This window comes from Sinocyclocheilus anshuiensis, unplaced genomic scaffold (genome assembly GCF_001515605.1).
Source record: "Sinocyclocheilus anshuiensis isolate Anshui unplaced genomic scaffold, SAMN03320099.WGS_v1.1 scaffold796, whole genome shotgun sequence".
In the NCBI taxonomy this organism is placed as follows: domain Eukaryota; kingdom Metazoa; phylum Chordata; class Actinopteri; order Cypriniformes; family Cyprinidae; genus Sinocyclocheilus; species Sinocyclocheilus anshuiensis.
In genome coordinates this window covers 265698-288365 of record NW_015557105.1, presented here as the reverse complement: position 1 = coordinate 288365, position 22668 = coordinate 265698, and the positions used below count along the sequence as shown (strand labels likewise).

The 22668-nt window shown below is 32.9% G+C and overlaps 1 protein-coding gene across 1 annotated transcript in view; it reads left to right on the top strand.

The window, feature by feature from the left end:
• Positions 1-3399, top strand: part of LOC107677643 (protein naked cuticle homolog 2-like) — a 45669-nt gene extending 42270 nt beyond the window's left edge. The window contains exons 8-11 of the mRNA XM_016472629.1: positions 1470-1532; positions 1594-1660; positions 1738-1832; positions 2906-3399. Of these exons, the coding sequence (XP_016328115.1) occupies positions 1470-1532; positions 1594-1660; positions 1738-1832; positions 2906-3393 (713 nt within the window). The 3' untranslated portion in view covers positions 3394-3399. The remainder of the gene's footprint in view (positions 1-1469; positions 1533-1593; positions 1661-1737; positions 1833-2905) is intronic.
• Positions 3400-22668: the final 19269 nt, after the last annotated feature.

Genomic DNA, 22668 nt, shown 5'->3' with positions numbered 1-22668 from the left:
TGGCTGCAATATAACAAAGAGTGAAAAATTTAAGGGGGTCTGAATACTTTCCGTACCCACTGTACTTCAGTGATTTCAGCTGGAAATATAATTTAAAAAGTTACTATTTGAAATAACCAAGCCATTATTAATTAAATACTTCACAAATTAAAGGTGATTCATCTGACTTGATTATTTTCCCTTTTAATTTGGACCTTGATGGACAAAAAATTATGAAGCACTAACAGTTAAAAGACCCAAAACAATCAAACTAATATTATAAAACAAGTGCACACTTTAATCAGTATCATTGATATATTATTGTAGCTTTGTTAATATTTTGAATCAAATTAAACTTTTTTCTGTTTTCACTTTAATTTTATTTGAAGGTTTAGTACTTTTGTGTTTTTGTCATTTTTTATTAGTTTTTTTTAAATATAGTCTAAAAAAGTGTTTTTGTTAATATTTTGAATCAAATTAAACTTTTTTCTGTTTTCACTTTAATTTTATTTGAAGGTTTAGTACTTTTGTGTTTTTGTCATTTTTTATTAGTTTTTTTTAAATATAGTCTAAAAAAGTGTTTTTGTTAATATTTTGAATCAAATTAAACTTTTTTCTGTTTTCACTTTAATTTTATTTGAAGGTTTAGTACTTTTGTGTTTTTGTCATTTTTTATTAGTTTTTTTTAAATATAGTCTAAAAAAGTGTTTTTGTTAATATTTTGAATCAAATTTTTTTTCTTTTTCTGTTTTCACTTTAATTTTAGTTGAAGTTTTTTGTTGTGTTTTTGTCATTTTTATTAGTTTTTTTTTAAATATAATCTAAAAAGTTTTTTTTTTCAGTTAATGTTTATTTTAGTTGATTCTTTGTATGGTTTTAGTTTTAATTTTAGTTATCTATTATGAACCTGTTATAATTTATGGGTTTACACAAATAAATATATTTCTAATATATAAAACATTAAATAATATTTTTTTAAATATTGTATACTGTGTTTTGCATTTTAGATATTTTATGGTTGCAGTGTTATTTTAGTATTATTTTATACTATTATAGTTTTCATTAATATTTTTATTGGCTTTCACTTTTTCAGTTTTCATTTTGATTTTAGTTTAATTTTTAGTATTTTAGCATTTTATTTTTTGATTAGTAATATGCATTGCTAAGAACTTCATTTGGACAACTTTAAAGGTGATTTTCTCAATATTTAGATTTTTTTGCACCCGCAGATTCCAGATTTTCAAATAGTTGTATCTCAGCAAAATATTGTCCTCCTATCCTAACAAACCATACATCAATGGAAAGCTTATTTATTCAGCCTTCAGATGATGTATAAATCTCAATTTCTAAAAATTGACCCTTATGACTGGTTTTGTGCTCCAGGGTCACATTTCTGATTGCATAAGACACTGTTGTAAAAGCAGCCTTAAAAAACAGAACTCTACTTGGTTTTGTGCCTAATTTCTGAACTTTCTTCGCTCCTGCTTCAGACAATCGCTTGAGTCGCATCGAGTCGGTTCACGCAGAGGACACACACATCAGGAGACACTGTTGTAAAAGCAGCCTTAAAAAACAGAACTCTACTTGGTTTTGTGCCTAATTTCTGAACTTTCTTCGCTCCTGCTTCAGACAGTCGCTTGAGTCGCATCGAGTCGGTTCACGCAGAGGACACACACATCAGGTGAGCCGCTGGCGCTTGTGTATCGTGTGAATCAGCATTTGTGTGCCGTATGTCCACATGATGTGTGTTTCTCACAGAGGTCAGAATCAGTACTGTGTGGACGAGAACACAGAGAGACGAAACCATTACCTGGATCTGGCGGGAATAGAGAACTACACCTCCAGATTTGACAGTAAGACTCTGCTGAACGTGTGTAATATCACAGAAACACAGTCCTTAACACTGACGTTTCCAGTCATTACAGCAAACAATTCACAGAAACGTGTGCTGTTTGAATGATTAGAAATTAAAGGGAGAATCTCAGGGTCAGATTTCACACAAAAATACTTCACAAACACTGAAGGGTGAGTCTCACAAAACCCATCAAGAAATGTCATATTTCACAGCACAAAATGAAAACAAATAACTATTTTGCATGAAAATAAGCAATATTAGGACCCTTGAGGCATTAATATCTTTTTTTTTTTACATTTTCATACATTAAGCTCACCCCCTCCAATTTCTCATCATGGTAGTACTTGTTGTGCTGCTTTTAATTTATGCAGATTTTTTAAATTGCGTTTTATTAATTTTCCCGAAAACAGGATTTTCTTTATCCAAAGTATTATATTTTTTTATTTTCTTTTATAAAATATAATTGCTTATTTTTTGTTCATTTTTCTGATGTTTTCTACAATGTTTTCCTTAATTTTGATTGTTGTTCTGACCCTTTATAAAATATAGTTCCTTAATTTTGAATGTATAATTCCTTAATTTTTGTTTACTTTTCTGACCTTTTATAATATATAATTCCTTAACTTGTGTTCATTTTGCTAACCCTTTAGAAATATATTTTCTTTAACTTTTAACTTCAGCCATTGTTCTGACCCTTTATAATATATAATCCCTTAATTTTTGGCAATTTTTCCTACCTTTTAAAAAATAATAATTGTTGTTCTGACCCTTTATAAAATATGATTGCTTAATTTTTGTTCATGTTGCCAGCCTTTTGTAAAATATATTTTCCTTCATTTTGATTACTGTGCTGACTGTTTATATTATAACTCCTTAATTTATTTTTTCATTTTGCCAGCCTATATTTAAAGTATATTTCCCTTAATTTTAATAATTGTGCTGACGCTTTATAAAATATATTTTCCGTAATTTTGATAATTATTCTGACCCTTTATAAAATATAATTCCTTGGTTTTTGTAACCTTTTATAAAATATATAATATATTCTCTTTAATTTGCTCCTTCATCAAGGTTCCTCTCCTCCTGCGGCCCAGCAAGAGCAGCCGTCACGGTCTTCACACGATCAGAGCCGTTCTCGTTCCCACGAGCCCGAGACTCACGCCCATCAGCGGCGGTCTCAGGTCCTCTCTCACCCCTGCGCGGCCCCGGATCCCCGTGTGCGCGCCGGGCCCCAGTCCATCAGATCCCCCAGGAGCACCTCCAAAGGCGGCCAGTCTGCGGCCAAAACCAGCAAGTGCCACGGCTTCTATCCGGCGGATGTGTACCATCTCGCCCAGCAGAGCCAGCCTCAGCCCTCGACGGGTCTCCAGCACAGCCACAGCAAGAGATCGAGAGCCAGAGCCAGAGAACAGGCGCTGTCGCCCTCCAAACACACCCAACCACAGCAGCCCTCGCCCATCAGCGAACACAGCGCCGGCTTTGTGCTGCCTGTGGTCCAGCGACACGAACACCATCATCATCACGAACACCATCATCATCACCACTACCACCAGACGTGATGGTACAGACGAACTCATAGAGCTGTGGATGTGAGCTCACTTCAGGCTGGACTAAGCCCGTCACGTAGAGCTGCACGATTAATAGGGCTGTGACGATAAATCGGTTGATGGATAGATTCTGAGGTTTTCCGAATGCATCGCGACTCTCTCTGGGAATCGATTCTGAGCTTAGTTTTTAACAGCAGATGGCGCTCTAGGCTAGTTTTAAACCACACACTCAAATGCTCACGAAGATGAGCCCTTGTGTGTTCGGAAGGGCTGCGAGGATAAATTGATGCAGAATCGATTCGTGGATCGATTCTACGATTTTCCGAATGCATCGCGATTCTCTCTGGAATCTATTCTGAGCTTAGTTTTTAACAGCAGATGGCGCTCTACTGTAGTTTTTATCCACACACTCACGAAGAGCATTGAGTCATGTAACTTCACCTCGGCTCAGAATGCTTTTATGAAGCCAGATTAATGTAAACACAGCCCACTATGAACACCCGTGTAATTCACTTCAACCTTTTCAAACTGTATAAATGATTATTTTAAGAGAGAATCACGATGCCTTCGGAAAATCTCAGAATCGATGCAGAATAATTTCTCGATTCGCGATGCATCGATTTATTTTCCCAGCCGTAGCGTTCGGCTGAGACATGTAAGTGGTTAAATGTACTTGCACCTCAGCTTTTATGCTTTTTTGACTTGAGATTAATGTAAACACAGCCCACTGTGAACACCCGTGTAATTCACTTCAACCTTTTCTAATTTTATGAATGATTGTTTTAGGTTTAAGTGTGTATAAGGATTTGGAGACAAGCAGAGTACGGCTGTTTCTAAAGCATGCAGCGCCATCTGCTGTTCAAAACCAGAAATCGCTCAGAATCGATCGAGAGAGAATCACGATGCATTTGGATAATCTCAGAATCGATACACGAATCGATTTATCGTCGATTCAAACACTCACGCAATCTCACTTCTAAATGACAACGATAAATCTTTGAAAACGTCATACCGGAACATTGAAATCTGCATTCGCGCTGCTGCTGACACAGAGAGTATGCTTAAAATGTTGGCCTATTTGTCTTTGAATCATACAAGAGATTCGTTCAAAAACACTGATTCATCCAGTAATGAAACAAGTATTTATGAGTGAGTCATTGAATCATTCATTCAAACCAATTTTGCATAATTTTAATATTAATAAGTGTTCATGAACTATAAATATATATATACATTTTTAATAATTCATGCAAATTATTTAAACACTTTGCACACACACACACTCACTTGCAGTCAAAGGTTTGGAATAATTAAGATTTTTTAATGTTATTGAAAGAAGTCTCTTCTCCTCACCAAGGCTGCATTTACTTGATAAAAAATACAGTAAAAACAGTAATATTGTGAAATATTATTAGCATTTAAAATAACTATTTTCTATTGTGATATATTGTAAAATATAATTTATTTCTGTGTTCAAAGCTGAATTTTCAGCATCATTTCTCCAGTCTTCAGTGTCACACGATCCTTCAGAAAACATTCAAATCATGAGACTTTTTTTGAAAATATATATTAAAAAATCTTTATTATACCAAACTTTTCCCTGGTAGCGTATATATACATATTTAATTTGAAACATTTAAATTAGAGACCCAGGGAAAATAAAAACAGCAATCAAACCAATTCACTTAATTGCAATAAAGGAAACTAATGTGATTTCCATCTTTAGGATTTTATCCAGTATATACAGACATGTATGAATGGGGTCATGAAATATACTGCATAGAAGGAATGACCCCATGATATTTAAAATGATCATATTGTGTAATTTAGCCGTGATGCTCTGCTCGGCCGCAGATTTCTCTCCGTCACTCAGATGGTTTTGTGTGACGGTGTCTCTTCAAGTATTTTTTCTCAGGTGAACAGTGCTGCTCTGTAGCTTTTCTGGAAAAAAAAGGCTATTTCTCCTTTGGGAGACCCTGCCATTGACTGAACGAGGAAATATCACCACTGCTAGTTTGAATGCTAAAATATCCTTTATGTTTAAAAATAAAAACTATATGAATATAAACATTTTACTGTATGATTATACTGCATATGCATATTTATCATGGTTTATACATATGCATTTGTTTTTAAAAATTTTATAATAAAATACATCTAATGCATTTGACGTCTGCCTTAAATTCTCTCAGTCAGAGAAATGTATAAACTGACTTCATTCTCTGTTGTTCGGTCATTTTTGACTGAAAATTTTTACCTTTTACCTTAAGCACTTGCTATATGAACAAAAAAACTATTCCGTAAATATATTTTAGTATGATAAAATCTGCTAAAAAATACAAAATATAAAATAAAAAACCATTAACAAATTAAAATGTAGTACATAATTAAAAAAAAAAGTCAATTTTTGACCACCACGCTGTTAAAAATGAGGTAAAGTACTTTAGCCACACCCCTCTCTCTTTAACTCCGCCCTGCAATGACACGTCAACCAACCGGTTCGCGGTAAACTCGAACGCGCAAAATGATTGGCTAAAAAAAAACCGCGGGCCGCTCTCCTGACAGAATGTGATTTCTTCTCGCAATATTTATTTCAGAGTCCTGTCAGGTAACGTAATTATGGAAGCCCGTTTCCGCCACTGAATAAAACTCGCAATTGCGAGAAAAAAAGTCAGAATTGTGAGTTTATATCTCTCAATTATGACTTTTTATATCACGCAATTATGACTTTTTAACTTGCAATTATGACTTTTTTTCACAGAATTGAAAAAAAAAAATCAATTGAATAAAGAATTGAGAATTGAATTACACAGAATTGAATAAAAAGTAAAATGTATAGCCTGAATGCACTGTAAGTCGCTTTGGATAAAAGCGTCTGCTAAATGCATACATTTATTTTAAAATTTTTATATATATATATATGTGTGTGTGTGTGTGTGTGTGTTTGTAAATAATTTGCAGACACCCTATGCAGTTGACAATGACATGCTATATTTCTTATTTATCTAAAACTACTTTAAACATTTTGATAATTCTTCTAGATTTATTATATGTGCAGCTAAATAACCTGATGCTTAGACTAGAATTAAACAGCAAAAGGCATTAAAAATATAAGAAAATTATATATATATTAGAAAATAAAAATGTTAAATTTCAACTACCCAGCATTTAAAAAAATGTATGTATTCTGAAAATGTTACGAAATCATAACAAAGACATGTAAAATTTCTGGTTGTCACACTGGTGGAACCTTCTGGAGAACTTAAGACATGAACCATACATTTCTTCATTGACTATCCTCCAGAAACCCCATCTTAAAGGAAAGACTTGAGATATAATTAAGCTATTTGAGGAACTCTGAGAAGAGCATGTTCTCTGTCAGTCTGAGGAACCTCAAATGATGCCTCAAGTGTCTTTTCATTTTTACTATGACACCTGTTGCTCCAATACCTTGTTTGTAACAATATCTAAAGCTTTTTGTGAATTTGTTTCGATGCATTCAGTATCAGAAGAGCATATAGAAAACAAGGTCTTAACGCGATGTGTCACACCAGAACTGCTTATAAGGCGTTTTTTGAGAGCGGGCCAGTGAGGATTTAATCGGGGGCCAAATAAGGACCCCAACCGCGCCACACAATGACTGGTGAAAAGCGAGGGGAGGGTCGGAGAAATGCAAATGTACCTACTTTGTGCTGCGCGAGAGAACCTCCTCTGCCGTTGATAACGGGCTGCTTCAGTCGGACTGGGTGAAAGTTAGAAATAATGCCAGTTTAGCGTCGCACTTTCACACGCTCACTCGCATTCCTTCATCTGCGCACAACTGCGCAGCGCGACGGAACTGACGCGACGCATCGCTGCGCTACGCTTGCACAGCATATAGAGAAGGTAAGAGAGCGATTACTACAATCCTCCACCTGACAAACTCCACATGCAGAGTGTTAAACAAGGGCCCGAGATGACAAAACGGACCATGCAAACATTTTTATATCTCAATTACCTGGTTAATTAATATAAAATAACATTTATTTGATTATGCTGAGAACTTGGGACCAGCAAAGCATCATGGGCTGGTTTAAAGCATTATTTCAGCAGGGAAACTTTCGTTGTGATCATATTATATGCAGTGCATAGTTGTATCTCGACCAAATATTGTCCTATCCTAACAAACCATACATCAATGGAACGCTTATTTATTCCATTATTGTATAAATCATTATGACTGGTTTTGTGGTCCAGGGTCACTTATGGTTAATGATAGATTGAAATATCATCCAGGCCGATTAATCGGACGATATTTGGTTATTTTGAGAATTTATTTATGCACAATTGGAAATGTCTGATGTCAGTCCCAAAATCTACCTGCATCCTTGCTGGATAGTGCACAGTTACTGTTTCAAATGTTTTGCTAACGTTCCAGTTAAGTTATAAAAACTTTTTCCCAATGTTCTCTAAACTTCAAAACGTTTATTCTTGGTGGTTATGCAAACGCTACGTGAACATTCCATTTGATCATTTTGCAAACATTGTGGGAATGTTACTTTAAATGTTATCCGAATGTTTTGAAACAAGAAGTAACATTTAAAAACGTTAGATGAATGTTTCAGGAAAAGATGTTTCATGAATGATGTATAAATAATGTTTTTCTTTTTAAGTTTTGAGAACAATAAAGAGCAGAAAACTTTGACGAACGTTTTATTGGTAACATTTAGAAAACGTTAGTTGAACGCTTCAGGAAAAAAATGTTCAATAAATGTGTATAAATAAAATTTTTGTGCAAACGTTTTGAGAACATTATTAACGACCAGATAAATCCTAAAAAGATCCTATTAGTAACATTTAAAAATGTTAGACAGACACTTCAGGAAAAAAACGTTAAATGAAGATGCATAAATAATGTGCCTGTGCTATATAACGTTTTATTAGTAACATTTAAAAAAAAAAAGTTAGATGAATGTTTCAGGAAAAAATGAACAATGTATAAATAACTTTTTTATGCTTTTATCATTTAAAAAAAAAAAAGTTTATATTTTCAGAAAATTCTTAAAAACCAGATAAATTTAACGAATGTTCTATTAGTAACGTTCAAAAAACATTAGACAATTGTTTCAGGAAAAAAATCTTCCATGATCAATTTATAAATAAAACATTATAGTTTTTATGCTAAAGTTTTGAGAACATTATTAGAGACCAGATATTGATGAACATTTTATTAGTAATTTTTAAGAGATGTTAAATGAATGTTTCAGGAAAAAAGTTCCATGAACGATGTATAAATAATGTTTTGTGCTAAAGTTTTTGAACTATTATTAATTATTAAAGACCAGATTACTTTGACGAACGTTCTAATGTTACTGTTCAGAAAGTAACCAGAACGATAACCAAAGTTCTGAGATCATTCCCTGTTATTTTGTGCATATTGGGTAAATACTGTAAAATTATGTTCATTTTATTGCTACAGTTCTGTGTGCATATCTTATACTATCATTAAGTGTGTGTGTGTGTGTGTGTGTGTGTGTGTGTATAGCATTGTATCATCCACCTGTTCTCTAAACATCTACGTCTGCATCAGCTCTATTGAGCACATTTGTTCCCAGAGCACTTTTGCTGAAGATGTTACGCTGCTTGTTCTGTTCATGCATCCTCTTATTCATATAGAGACAGTTGTGCTAGTTTGCACGACTAAGCCTTTCTTAGGAAAATGCGATTATCTGCCGCTCTGACTCGCATTGAGACGCACGCATGAGAAAAGCTCTGCAACATAATAGAGGCGCTGGGAGTTTGTCTGAGATGCTGAAGGGAGAAAGAGAACAGCTTCGATATTACAATACATACATCTGCCTCATAATGGCCTGTCTGAAGAGAAGAGAATTCACTTACAGTGCTGGACACGATTGAAGCCTGATATTCTGGATTTGAATGTACTGTATATAGCCAGTGTTATTCCTTTAAGCACATATGCATTTTCTCAACTCGCGAGCAACAGTTTGGTTGCGGCTGGATATGTTGTTGCAGTGACATCAAAGAGCGAGTTGAACAATTGCCTCATTCTGCCCTTCTACCCGATTAGGCTCTGAGCCTCTTGAGTTGAATCCACAGGGAAAATGGTTCACTAAGTTCAGGACTGGGCTTCCAAACAAAACAGAGCCACTTTTTCTTTCCACACTAATTTGAGTCAAGTTGAATCAGGTACGATTTTCTCTCCCTCTGCCTCTGTAACCCCTCTCTCCCGGGTCCTCACCGCCACACCTCATTCTCGTTCCAAGTGGGTCTCGAACCCGGATCTCCGGCGTGGGAGGCAGACGCACTAACAAGGAGGCTAAAGACTGCAGCCAACAGCGTCAGTCGCTAGTTTACCTGCACAGCACCTACCGCTGGCCTCCGTTACACCTCTCGACCGGTGTATTTGAGGAGTTTGTAGGATGAATAAAACCACAGAAAAAGTCAGAGGAAAGGACATTTTGTGCATAAAAGTTGCATGCTTCGCCTGCTGGCTTTTACTTAGCACAAGAAAAGTCATGTGACCTGCTTACATGTAGATTTGACTGACTGCATCGTTTCATTTTTGACACAACTATCAAATATTTACTGGCCGATGCTGAAGTCTAGAGACACTTTACACTATTTATTCAAAGATTTTTGGAAACAGAAAAATGTGAATTACGGTGGATGTTTAAAATGATTGATTTTGGTTGATGCTCAAATGAAAGACAATGGCAATAATATTTAAAAATGAGCAAATATCGGCAGATTAATCAATGTATTGGTTCATTACTGGTTATTTTATCTCTAAATACTCCAAGTTCCCACTGTAATGCAAGTTGTTGTAATTATGGTGATTATTATTTCTGTAATTGCTGCCACGTGGTTGTGTTTGAGTGTGTCATGTCGTTAAGTGAATGATTGATGGCTGCGCATCTCACGGCGCATTAAAAGCAGATGTGATTTTCATGTTGCACATCACCTTCTGTAATTCAGAGCTCGTTAAATGCTGTTATTAACACATTTAAGGATCATTTATGTGGGGAAATTTTATTGCTGTGCTAATGCAGGTTACATATTGTGTTTGTGGTCTTAGTTTGATACAGATTTTCTATACAGACGATTTCTGCATTTTCAACTACTGCTGTGCTGTTACTCAGATAAATGTAGAAAGGAGAAATGCACATGCTTTGCAAATTCTGGTTATATTATGTACAATATTAAAATATGAAATAATAAAATGCGTCTTATATTATAATCAGTGTTGGGGAGTAACTAGTTACATGTAACTAAATTACGTAATCAGTTACAGTTACTGAGAAAAAAAATGTGTAATTAAATTACAGTTACTTATGAAAACATTAACGATTACAAAGGGGATTACATCAGTTTTTTTTTTCACACACACACCCACATACAGATTTAATATATTTCTTTCATAAATTGCAGTGACTGCTCTAAAATACGAGACACTAATGTTTCAGGAGACACAGAATATGACACATGCTTATTTGATAACTGTTTTATTTCCTGTTTGGGTTTATGTATATGCTTTATTTTTTAAGATGAACTGTTTTTTCCAAGCCATTGTTAGATGCCAGTGTTTCCTGTCATAACTATGCAAAGATTTGATTTCAAAAACAGTATCATAGCTATTAAACTGTTTCTTGTTATGGTTTTTAATCTGTATTTAACCTCAGGATGATCTCAAAGTAAGCTTGATTTTGTCAGATTTTAAATTAAATTATTATAATGTTAATATAAGTGATGAAGGATTTCGAAAGTGACAGTAATCGGTGTTGAGCACTACTGTAAGGTTAACCCTGCCTGCTTTACATGTTTGAAAATGATTAACAGTTGAAAACATTAGAAATTTAGAAAAGTAATCAAAAAGTAATCAAATGTTATCAGTTACATTACTTTAATAAAGTAATTGCAATAGTTACACTACTTATTACATTTTAGACAGGGTAATTTGTAATCTGTAACCTATTACATTTCCAAAGTAACCTTCCCAACACTGATTATATATATATATAATTTATTTAAAATGTTATTTATATAAAAACAAAATATATTTAATAATGTTTACTAAATTAAATAAATAAATATGATATATATTTTGTATTTTTGCATAATATATAAAATCTTCCAAAATCAGTAAGAAGCATTGATAAGTAACAAATCTGAACTTGCAGATAAAAAAAATAAATAAAAAAAATGCATGAAATAAGATTTCAAGAATGGCCATAACAGAATCACATTTTCAACTTTTTTTTTTTTTTAACCAAACACTGTACAAATTCCCTGTTTCTTCAAGCAGTTGCTTAGCAATGTGCAATATGAAGTGGCCAGGCGTCCTATGGGCTGCTTTTCTCTACTCGCCTCCTCTTGCTCTTCTTCTGACCAGTGCAACCAGAATACTAATGTGCAACGGCTTGAGAACGGAGGAAAATGCATGCAAACATCAAACTAGTGCTCTCCACATGTTTTGATGTGTAGTTTGGAGTAGATTTAATTAGTTTTTAGTGGCATTGTGTTTGCATCTCCCTCAGGTTTGGCTTCTTTTGCATTAAAAGCAGAAAAAGCATTTCGTGGAACGCCCTTCATGAACTTTTATATGTCATATTCTCGTTCACCTCTAGATGGAAGCTGCTTTCTGTGCTCAGTCAGTCCATGTGTTTTGTGTGGAGGTGAAACCAGACAGACTTCCAAAGATGATGATGATGATGAAGAAATTCAAGAGTTTAATGGCTAATCATATTTTCTGCAGACTGAATCATATGTATTTTTTTGAACAAACCTACATTATAAACAATTTGACTAAATTCTGCTCCATCAGATGCTATTTCTACTCTTTCTATCAAATAGCAAACAGCTTGTACAGAATTGTAGTACATCATAGGCAGCATAATTCAAGTTTCAGATACAGCTGAGGGTTTTTGTCATAGTTAAAGGTGAAGTGTGTGATTTCTTTGCAAAAATAGTGACTGTTTTCAAACAGGTTTCCTTTCATCCTCCATTGATCAGACAAAAAATGTTGAAACCATTCAATGCAGCGTCTTAAACATTTTGTTTAATGACTTATTTATAGCCTCTGCATATTAAACTGGGATATGAGGAAGCATTTTAACATTGAAAAGAAGTGACAGACTCTCAGTTTATAAAAACATTGTGGGAACGTTTTGAAAAGTTCCTAAAATGTTCAAATGTCCAGTTTTCTTGTTGTGATTATAACATTATTGGAAGGCTGCAAAAATGTTTATTAGAAAGTTTTACTAACTTTATTTTCACGCAAAATATAACGTTATTTGAATGTTTATTTTGAATAGTCTAAGAATGTTAAAATGTCCGGTTTTGCCATGATTATAACATTATATAAAGGTTTCTTAAAACATTCTAACTTTATTTTCACACAAAATATAATGTTATTTGAATGTTTTTTTTTTATACTCCAAGAACATTAAAAATATTCGGTTTTCTTCTTGTGATTAAAACAATTGTTCTAACTTTCTCACCTAAAATATAACATTATTTGAATGTTTCTTTTTAGTATTCAAAGACAGAAAAAAAGAAGAAAAATTGCCAGTTTTCTTATTGCGATTAGAATTTTACTTAAAGATGACTAAAATGTTTACGATGTTCTACTAACTTATTCTCACCCAAAATATAACATTATTTCAGTGTTTTCTCTCAACATTGAGAGCTAAGGGGGGAAAAAAGTAGAAAAAAACATCCTAAGGACGTTCTGAGAATGTTGCTCTCAACGGTATTAGAACGTATAAAAAAATATTATGAATGTTATAAGACATTACTTTAAGAATGTTTTGTCGATCCTAAGGACGTTCTGAGAATGTTGCTCTCAACGGTATTAGAACGTATAAAAAATATTATGAATGTTATAAGACATTACTTTAAGAATGTTTTGTCCTAACATTTATATAACTTTTAAAAAATGTTGTTGTTTACGTCTGTTGAAACTGATTTGTAACTCGGTCAGTGGTGGTTGTAGTATTCAGATATACGCCATCAAGTGTATTGTTGTCATTTAACACAAAAAGATCAAACTCTGGTGCTTTGAAAGGTCTGATGGCTGTCCAGATCCATCTTGGACAAACTCTTCAGTAAACAGGAAAGAGCCATTACAGAGATAACTGAGCAAATGATCTAGTTTACGTAGCCGTTATGTGACATTGTGCTCCTAATTTGTGTTTGTAAAGTTTGAAGTTTTGTTTGGTATGCAACCAAAATATTTGGAATTTTAATATGTTTTTGAAAATAGTCTCTTCTGCACACCAAGGTTGTTTATTTGATTGAAAATACAGTAAATATTGTGAAATATTATTACAATTTGAAATAGCTGTTTTCTCTGTGAATATCTGTTAAAGTGTAATTTATTTCTGTGATGCGCAGCTGTATTTTCATCATTATTTCTCCAGTCTTCAGTGTCACATGATCTTCAGAAATCATTCTAATATGCTGATTTGCTGCTTAAGAAGCATTTCTGATCAATGTTGAAAACTGTTGTGCTGCTTAAAAAATACACTTTTATTCATCAAGGATATATTAAAGTGACAGTAAAGACATTAGTTTCAAATAAACACTGTTCTTTTGAATATTCTATTCATCAAAAAATCCTGAAAAATAAAAAGAATCATGCACAAAAATATCGGGCAGCACAACTGTTTTCAACATTGATAATAATCAGAACTGTTTCTTTAGCAGCAAATCAAAATGATTTCTGAAGATCATGTGACACTGAAGACTGGAGTAATGATGCTGAAAATTCAGCTGCGCATCACAGAAATAAATTACACTTTAACAGATATTCACATAGAAAACAGCTGTTTTAAATCGTAATAATATTTCACATTTTTAAACAAATAAATGCAGCCTTGGAGAACAGAAGAGACTACATTAAAAACATTTAAAAAATCCATAAAATATCCAAAGTTTTGGCTGGTAGTGTATAACTCAGTGACCTCCTAAATTACACTACATGGAGTCAACACAGAAAGTTTCACAGAGCCATTATAATGGTTGGTTTTCTGTTTGACGTCACTGTTAGTTACATTACAGTTTCCGTTCATGCATTTGCCAGATGCTTTTATCCAAGCAACTTAAATTGCATTCATTATACATTTGATCGGTTCTTTTTTTCCATAGGAATCGAACCCATGACCTCTGCGTTGCGAGCACCATGATCCAGGAATGCAGATCCAAAAGTGTGTGAGTTCTTGTGTCTCTGATTGTATTTTGGTTGCGTTAACGATGCCGCTTGTGTCACGATCTTGAAGAACTGCTCTTGAGATACAGCTAGTTCTCTGGAGACGAGTATAATTAACCCAAATGAAAACGGGAAGCACCTCGCCCACGTGCTCGAGCTTGACGTGCAATACTCCTGTCGTCTTTATGTTGCGGTACAGGATGAAGTCAGGCGAGCGTGTCGTGTCTCACGCTTCTCGCTCATTTCTGAAGCTTTACTGGAAGCGACGAGGGGCCGTTTCCCGAAAAACCCGTCAGTTATCTCCCAACATCCACAGTACAAGCTCCTGTCATGCTTTTGAGTTATTCACAATTTCAGCTAACAGTCTTACAGTTTTGTTTTTACAAAGAGACTAATTTCACCAAAGCTGAATTTCAACTTTGAGTGCCATGCTTTTAGATGCAAGACGCATCTAAAGATAAAGATAAAGGACGCAAGATAAGGGACAAAAAAAATTGTCATTTTCTGCTGCAAAACTAGGGAATTGTGTTTATTTAAATACTGTGTGCATTTGTAAAATAATGCACTAATATCACTACAATTAACTTATTGGACTGTTCACACTGAACTTGTTGCATTCCACTGTAGTACTTTTCCATTGTAAATTTGTATGACCATTTTCAATGTAAAACTGTATGATTCTTCTGCTTTTTTTCTCTCTCTCTCTTTTTTTTTTTAAATATCCCCAGGTTTGTTAATGTTTTTGATCGTATTTGAGCATCATTTTTGCGCAAACAACACACTAGCATCAAGTTTTGCCTCAGAAAATGTTTAATGTCTAGTTTATTCTTGATTTTCAGAAATAGTTGAGAGGAAGATAATACTACAGATTTTTTTTTTAAATCCCTATATTTGTTAATGGTTTTTAAGCATCACTTTTACTAGTGTTTACAGTGATTTGAACAAACACCCTAGTATTAGTTTTGCATGAGAAAATGTTTAATGTAGTCTCTTTTTTTTATTTGTCCTTTATCAGAAATATTTTTCCAAAAAAATCCCAAGTTTGTAATTTAATTTAATTTAATTTAATTTAATTTAATTTAATTTTAAACACCCTAGTATCAAGTTTTGCATTACAAAATGTCAAATGTAGTAGTTTCTTTTTATTTGTTCTTCATCAATAATATCTGAAAGGTGATACTTCAGTTTTTTTTTCTCAAAAATATCCCCAATTTAATTTAATTTATTTTAATTTAATTTAATTTAATTTAATTTAATTTAATTTAAATTTTATTTTTATTAATTTAATTTAATTTAATTTAATTGTATATATATTTTTTTTGTATTTTTTATTTATTTATTTCTTTATTTTTTTAAACCCTAGTATCAAGTTTTGCTTTACAAAATGTCAAATGTAGTAGTTTCTTTTTATTTGTCCTTCATCAATAATATCTGAAAGGTGATACTTCAGTTTTTTTTTCCCTCCAAGTTTTGTGTTTGTGATAGTTTCTGAAGTATGACTTTTACAAGTACTTATAGTGAGTTGAACAAACAACATCCTAGAATTATTATTTTTTTATAAATCTGTTTAATTATGTGCTTAATCAGAAATCTGAGAGAAAGCTGATGCTTCAGCTTTTGATGGAATATAGTTTGTAGTTCCCCTTTTGCCTTGCGCAGCTGTATTTTCAGCATCATTACTCCAGTCTTCAGTGTCACATGATCTTCAGAAATCATTCTAATATGCTGATTTGCTGCTTAAGAAGCATTTCTGATCAATGTTGAAAACTGTTGTGCTGCTTAAAAAATACACTTTTATTCATCAAGGATATATTAAAGTGACAGTAAAGACATTAGTTTCAAATAAACACTGTTCTTTTGAATATTCTATTCATCAAAAAATCCTGAAAAATAAAAAGAATCATGCACAAAAATATCGGGCAGCACAACTGTTTTCAACATTGATAATAATCAGAACTGTTTCTTTAGCAGCAAATCAAAATGATTTCTGAAGATCATGTGACACTGAAGACTGGAGTAATGATGCTGAAAATTCAGCTGCGCATCACAGAAATAAATTACACTTTAACAGATATTCACATAGAAAACAGCTGTTTTAAATCGTAATAATATTTCACATTTTTAAACAAATAAATGCAGCCTTGGAGAACAGAAGAGACTACATTAAAAACATTTAAAAAATCCATAAAATATCCAAAGTTTTGGCTGGTAGTGTATAACTCAGTGACCTCCTAAATTACACTACATGGAGTCAACACAGAAAGTTTCACAGAGCCATTATAATGGTTGGTTTTCTGTTTGACGTCACTGTTAGTTACATTACAGTTTCCGTTCATGCATTTGCCAGATGCTTTTATCCAAGCAACTTAAATTGCATTCATTATACATTTGATCGGTTCTTTTTTTCCATAGGAATCGAACCCATGACCTCTGCGTTGCGAGCACCATGATCCAGGAATGCAGATCCAAAAGTGTGTGAGTTCTTGTGTCTCTGATTGTATTTTGGTTGCGTTAACGATGCCGCTTGTGTCACGATCTTGAAGAACTGCTCTTGAGATACAGCTAGTTCTCTGGAGACGAGTATAATTAACCCAAATGAAAACGGGAAGCACCTCGCCCACGTGCTCGAGCTTGACGTGCAATACTCCTGTCGTCTTTATGTTGCGGTACAGGATGAAGTCAGGCGAGCGTGTCGTGTCTCACGCTTCTCGCTCATTTCTGAAGCTTTACTGGAAGCGACGAGGAGCCGTTTCCCGAAAAACCCGTCAGTTATCTCCCAACATCCACAGTACAAGCTCCTGTCATGCTTTTGAGTTATTCACAATTTCAGCTAACAGTCTTACAGTTTTGTTTTTACAAAGAGACTAATTTCACCAAAGCTGAATTTCAACTTTGAGTGCCATGCTTTTAGATGCAAGACGCATCTAAAGATAAAGATAAAGGACGCAAGATAAGGGACAAAAAAAATTGTCATTTTCTGCTGCAAAACTAGGGAATTGTGTTTATTTAAATACTGTGTGCATTTGTAAAATAATGCACTAATATCACTACAATTAACTTATTGGACTGTTCACACTGAACTTGTTGCATTCCACTGTAGTACTTTTCCATTGTAAATTTGTATGACCATTTTCAATGTAAAACTGTATGATTCTTCTGCTTTTTTTCTCTCTCTCTCTTTTTTTTTTTAAATATCCCCAGGTTTGTTAATGTTTTTGATCGTATTTGAGCATCATTTTTGCGCAAACAACACACTAGCATCAAGTTTTGCCTCAGAAAATGTTTAATGTCTAGTTTATTCTTGATTTTCAGAAATAGTTGAGAGGAAGATAATACTACAGATTTTTTTTTTAAATCCCTATATTTGTTAATGGTTTTTAAGCATCACTTTTACTAGTGTTTACAGTGATTTGAACAAACACCCTAGTATTAGTTTTGCATGAGAAAATGTTTAATGTAGTCTCTTTTTTTTATTTGTCCTTTATCAGAAATATTTTTCCAAAAAAATCCCAAGTTTGTAATTTAATTTAATTTAATTTAATTTAATTTAATTTAATTTTAAACACCCTAGTATCAAGTTTTGCATTACAAAATGTCAAATGTAGTAGTTTCTTTTTATTTGTTCTTCATCAATAATATCTGAAAGGTGATACTTCAGTTTTTTTTTCTCAAAAATATCCCCAATTTAATTTAATTTAATTTATTTTAATTTAATTTAATTTAATTTAATTTAATTTAATTTAAATTTTATTTTTATTAATTTAATTTAATTTAATTTAATTGTATATATTTTTTTTTTGTATTTTTTATTTATTTATTTCTTTATTTTTTTAAACCCTAGTATCAAGTTTTGCTTTACAAAATGTCAAATGTAGTAGTTTCTTTTTATTTGTCCTTCATCAATAATATCTGAAAGGTGATACTTCAGTTTTTTTTTCCCTCCAAGTTTTGTGTTTGTGATAGTTTCTGAAGTATGACTTTTACAAGTACTTATAGTGAGTTGAACAAACAACATCCTAGAATTATTATTTTTTTATAAATCTGTTTAATTATGTGCTTAATCAGAAATCTGAGAGAAAGCTGATGCTTCAGCTTTTGATGGAATATAGTTTGTAGTTCCCCTTTTGCCTGAACTTTTCAAAGGTCATCAGATGAGTCTCGTCCACAGCTTCTCTGATCGACTCCAAACCGCAGTGACATTCTCTGTGACCTGAAGAAACTCCCTCCTGAGATATTTACGGTCTTCCTGACGTGAAGCTCTGCTGTCTGTGCATTCATCCGTCTCTGACTCTCTCGCAGTGAATCTCTCAAAGCCCTCGGCGAGTTTGTCCCGCAGAAATTCCTCCAGCATTGGCCTGTAATTTCAGTAGATGAAAGACTGGACTAACTCTAACCCTCACAATCCAGGTGTTTGATACGCAGCTTCCTTCTCTTCCTAATCGCAGCCTTTGAAAATCACAGACCTGGACTAAATGCCATATTTCACTCCTGTTCGCTGGGGAAATAGTGAAGGGAGTATTCGTAGTGCAGTTAAAAGGAGTAATTCATCCAGAACTACTGATCCTCATGCTTTCGGTTTGACATCATTGCAACGGGTTCTCGTGTTTATCGTGGCGTTTGAAAGTGAAACTTGAGAGGAAGAGTTTAAACGCTTCTGTGAGGCAAACTGAAGATTCATGAATGTGTGTCACTGAATGAATATAACAGCAAGGACATGAGGGGGTGAATGGTGAAGCTCTGGCAGGTTTTATTGATGTGAAGGAGGAGTTTTGTCTTAGCTTTGCTCTCGTGTGAATGAACACCTGGAGGTTGTTTGAGTGTTTCCTGTAATCCATGTGACAATACAGACTGACATCTGCTCTCATCTGGGTTCAGTGAGGACAATCTATGTGTGTGTTCCACTGTTCACACTGCATTAACTGATCAAAAATACTGTAAAAATTGTGAAATATTTTTATAATTCAAAATAAGTGTCTTCTATGTGAATATCTGTTAAAGTGTAATTTATTTCTGTGATGCGCAGCTGTATTTTCAGCATCATTACTCCAGTCTTCAGTGTCACATGATCTTCAGAAATCATTCTAATATGCTGATTTGCTGCTCAAGAAACATTTCTGATTATTATCAATATTGAAAACATTTGTGCTTCTTCATATGTTGTGGAAACTGTGATATATTTTATATTTCAATATTATTTGATTAATAGAAAGTTTAAAAGAACAGAGTTTATTTGAAACATAAATCTTTTGTAACATTATAAATGTCTTTACTGCCACTTGATCAATATAATACATCCTTGATGAATAAAAGTATTAATTTTATTGTATATATATATATATACATATGGTATATTATTAGCCAAAAATACATTGTATGTGTCAAAATGATAGATTTTTCTTTTATGCCAGAAATCATTAGGGAAAAATCATATATATATATATATATATATATATATATATACGTATATATATATTTTTTTTTTCACTAGACTTTTTGTCTTCTTTTTCAATGATACAATCTTCATTTTATGAAATAATTTACAAAAAAAATTTTTCCCCCCAAATTTCTTTGCTTTTATTGAATTTGTTAGAATTTAAAAATACTAACAAATTCAGTGTAATGATGCTCATCTTTGACCTTCTTTACTGCTATAATGGCTTATGGTTTTTCTCAAGATAACGTTCTATAGTAAGCGCGCTCTCTTCAAGGCTTTGGCAGAGACAGTATGGAAGAGAGATGACACGAGCAGATAGGACGCGAGCGTCACGCCCCGCTGAAGAAGGATCTCAGACTTACTTTAGCTTTCATGCTTTCCTCAGACCAACCGGAGTGACTGATGAACATGTGGCATCTGAGCTCAGCAGCTGCGAGACCAGACCACAGAGACGGGAGAAGGTGAGCCATGGCTTTCTGCGTTAGTTTTTATTCATATTTTGAGTTAGGGTTTTATTTTTATATTTTATGTTTTAATGTAAATTTTAGCTAAAGTTTGAGTAATTTTGTTGTGTGGATTTTTGTCATTTTTATTGTTTTTGTATTGTGTGTTTTTTTTATATGTCTATTTAGTGTTTATTCACTTTTATTTCAGTTTTGGTTTTATTTATTAACAGATCAATTTAAATTAAATTGCAATGAGAAATGTTGCTTTGGGTTTCTATGTTATTTTTTATTATAGTTTTTATTAATATTTTGAGTTCGTTTTTATTTAATATATATTTTTTCATTTAAATGTAATTATTTAGTAATATTTTTTGTATTTTTTTAGTAATTGTTTTTTTATTTACATTTTCTAATTACATTGTTTTAATATGTTTATATAATTTTATTTATAATTTTGTTTCATTAAAATTTTAACTAAAGTTTATTAATTTTGTTGTGTGTTTTTGACATTTTTATTAGTTTTATTTTTTAAATATGTCTATATCATTTTTATTAATATATATTTCAGTTTTAGTTCAACTTTATTTTAGTATATCAAATTAAAGTAAGAAACTGCTTTGGCTACTAGCTGAAATAAAATGCTAAATATATATTAAATATTTTTTAAATATACACTATAAAATATTTTTTATAAAAAAAATTAAATAAAAAAAATGTTTTCAAAATGTATTTCTTTCTCTATTTCAGTTAACATTTATTCAGTTAAAGTAACATTTTAACATTTTAAGTAATGAACATTGCTTATGGTTTTAGTTAACTATAATAACCCTGGTGGGTTTCTGTGCTATTTTGTTCCAGCATGTTTTAAATGTCTGTTTTTCTGAAATATCCATTAATTTTTTAGAGGTTTTCCATGAATTTATAGTTTTGTTTTTGGTTTGCATGCCTATTTTGATAACTTTAACATCTTTAAACATTTGTATGTATTTTGGAGCCACATTTTTATTGTATCCACAAAAGAAAATTACAGCTGATTCAGATGCATTCATTTCAACACAAAATTTTCACGTGCGATTAATTTCACAAAAATTACAGTAGCATTAAGTACACTGTAAAAAAAATTCCGTAAAATTTACGGTAAGAAACTGGCAGCTGTGGTTGCTGGAATTTTATGGTAAAACATACGGTAGCAACATTTTAGGTTTTACGGTTTTACAGTTAAATACCGTAATTTCATTAACTGATATAATGTTAATATACAAACCTATTAAAGTACTGAAATCAGTTTTGTACCTTTGTAATACACTGATAACCACCAAATGCAGGCGGTGATGAGAAAGTCACATGATGAACCAAAGCCCATCACAAGCAGCTTTTAAATAATAACATATATAAAAGGTGCACAGTGTCATTCACACAAACACTAAACACCATCATGGTAACACACATGAAACTGAAATCATGAAATAAACATTAATTTAACAACATTAGGTGTAACACACAACCCTAATATACAAAACTGATAAGACAAAAATAAGAAGAAACATAGTTATTTCAACAAAAAACATCAAATTTTAAATGTAATGCAGGGAATACTGGGAATGTCAATTTACGGTTATTCACTGTAAATTATACGGTCTTTTTCACTTCCAAAAATGGTATACTACTGTAAAATTACATGTAATGTCCAATACCGTTTTTAACCGTATATAGTAGGGGAATTTACCGTTAACCATTTGACAGGTTTTTACTGTAGCATTTTTACAGTCTTTTAGTCTTTTAAATTCACGGTAATTTTTTACAGTGTACGTACTCTTCATAGACGTTCATTTTGACGCTGTTATTTTGTGACCATAGGCTGCTTTTAACCTCAGCGTTTAGAGGCTTGAACTGTGTGTTTGGGTCAAGTTTTCCTTCTCCATGTGGTCTGTGTGTTAGATCACATTCCCTCAGTAGCAGCTCAGCTGATATCACAGGAGTGTGTGTGTGTGTGTGTGTGTGTGTGTGTGTGTGTGTATGTAACACAAACCCTCGCTTCTCCAGCCACCTGTGCCTATAGAGAAGACAGCAGCCTTTGTGTTCACAGCTCCGTATGTCTCGACAGGTGCCAGTCAACCCGGGAGCTCCTCTGTGTGCAAATATGTTCACTACTGCTCACAAGTTTGGAATTATTAAGATTTTTTACTGTTTTTGAAAAAGGT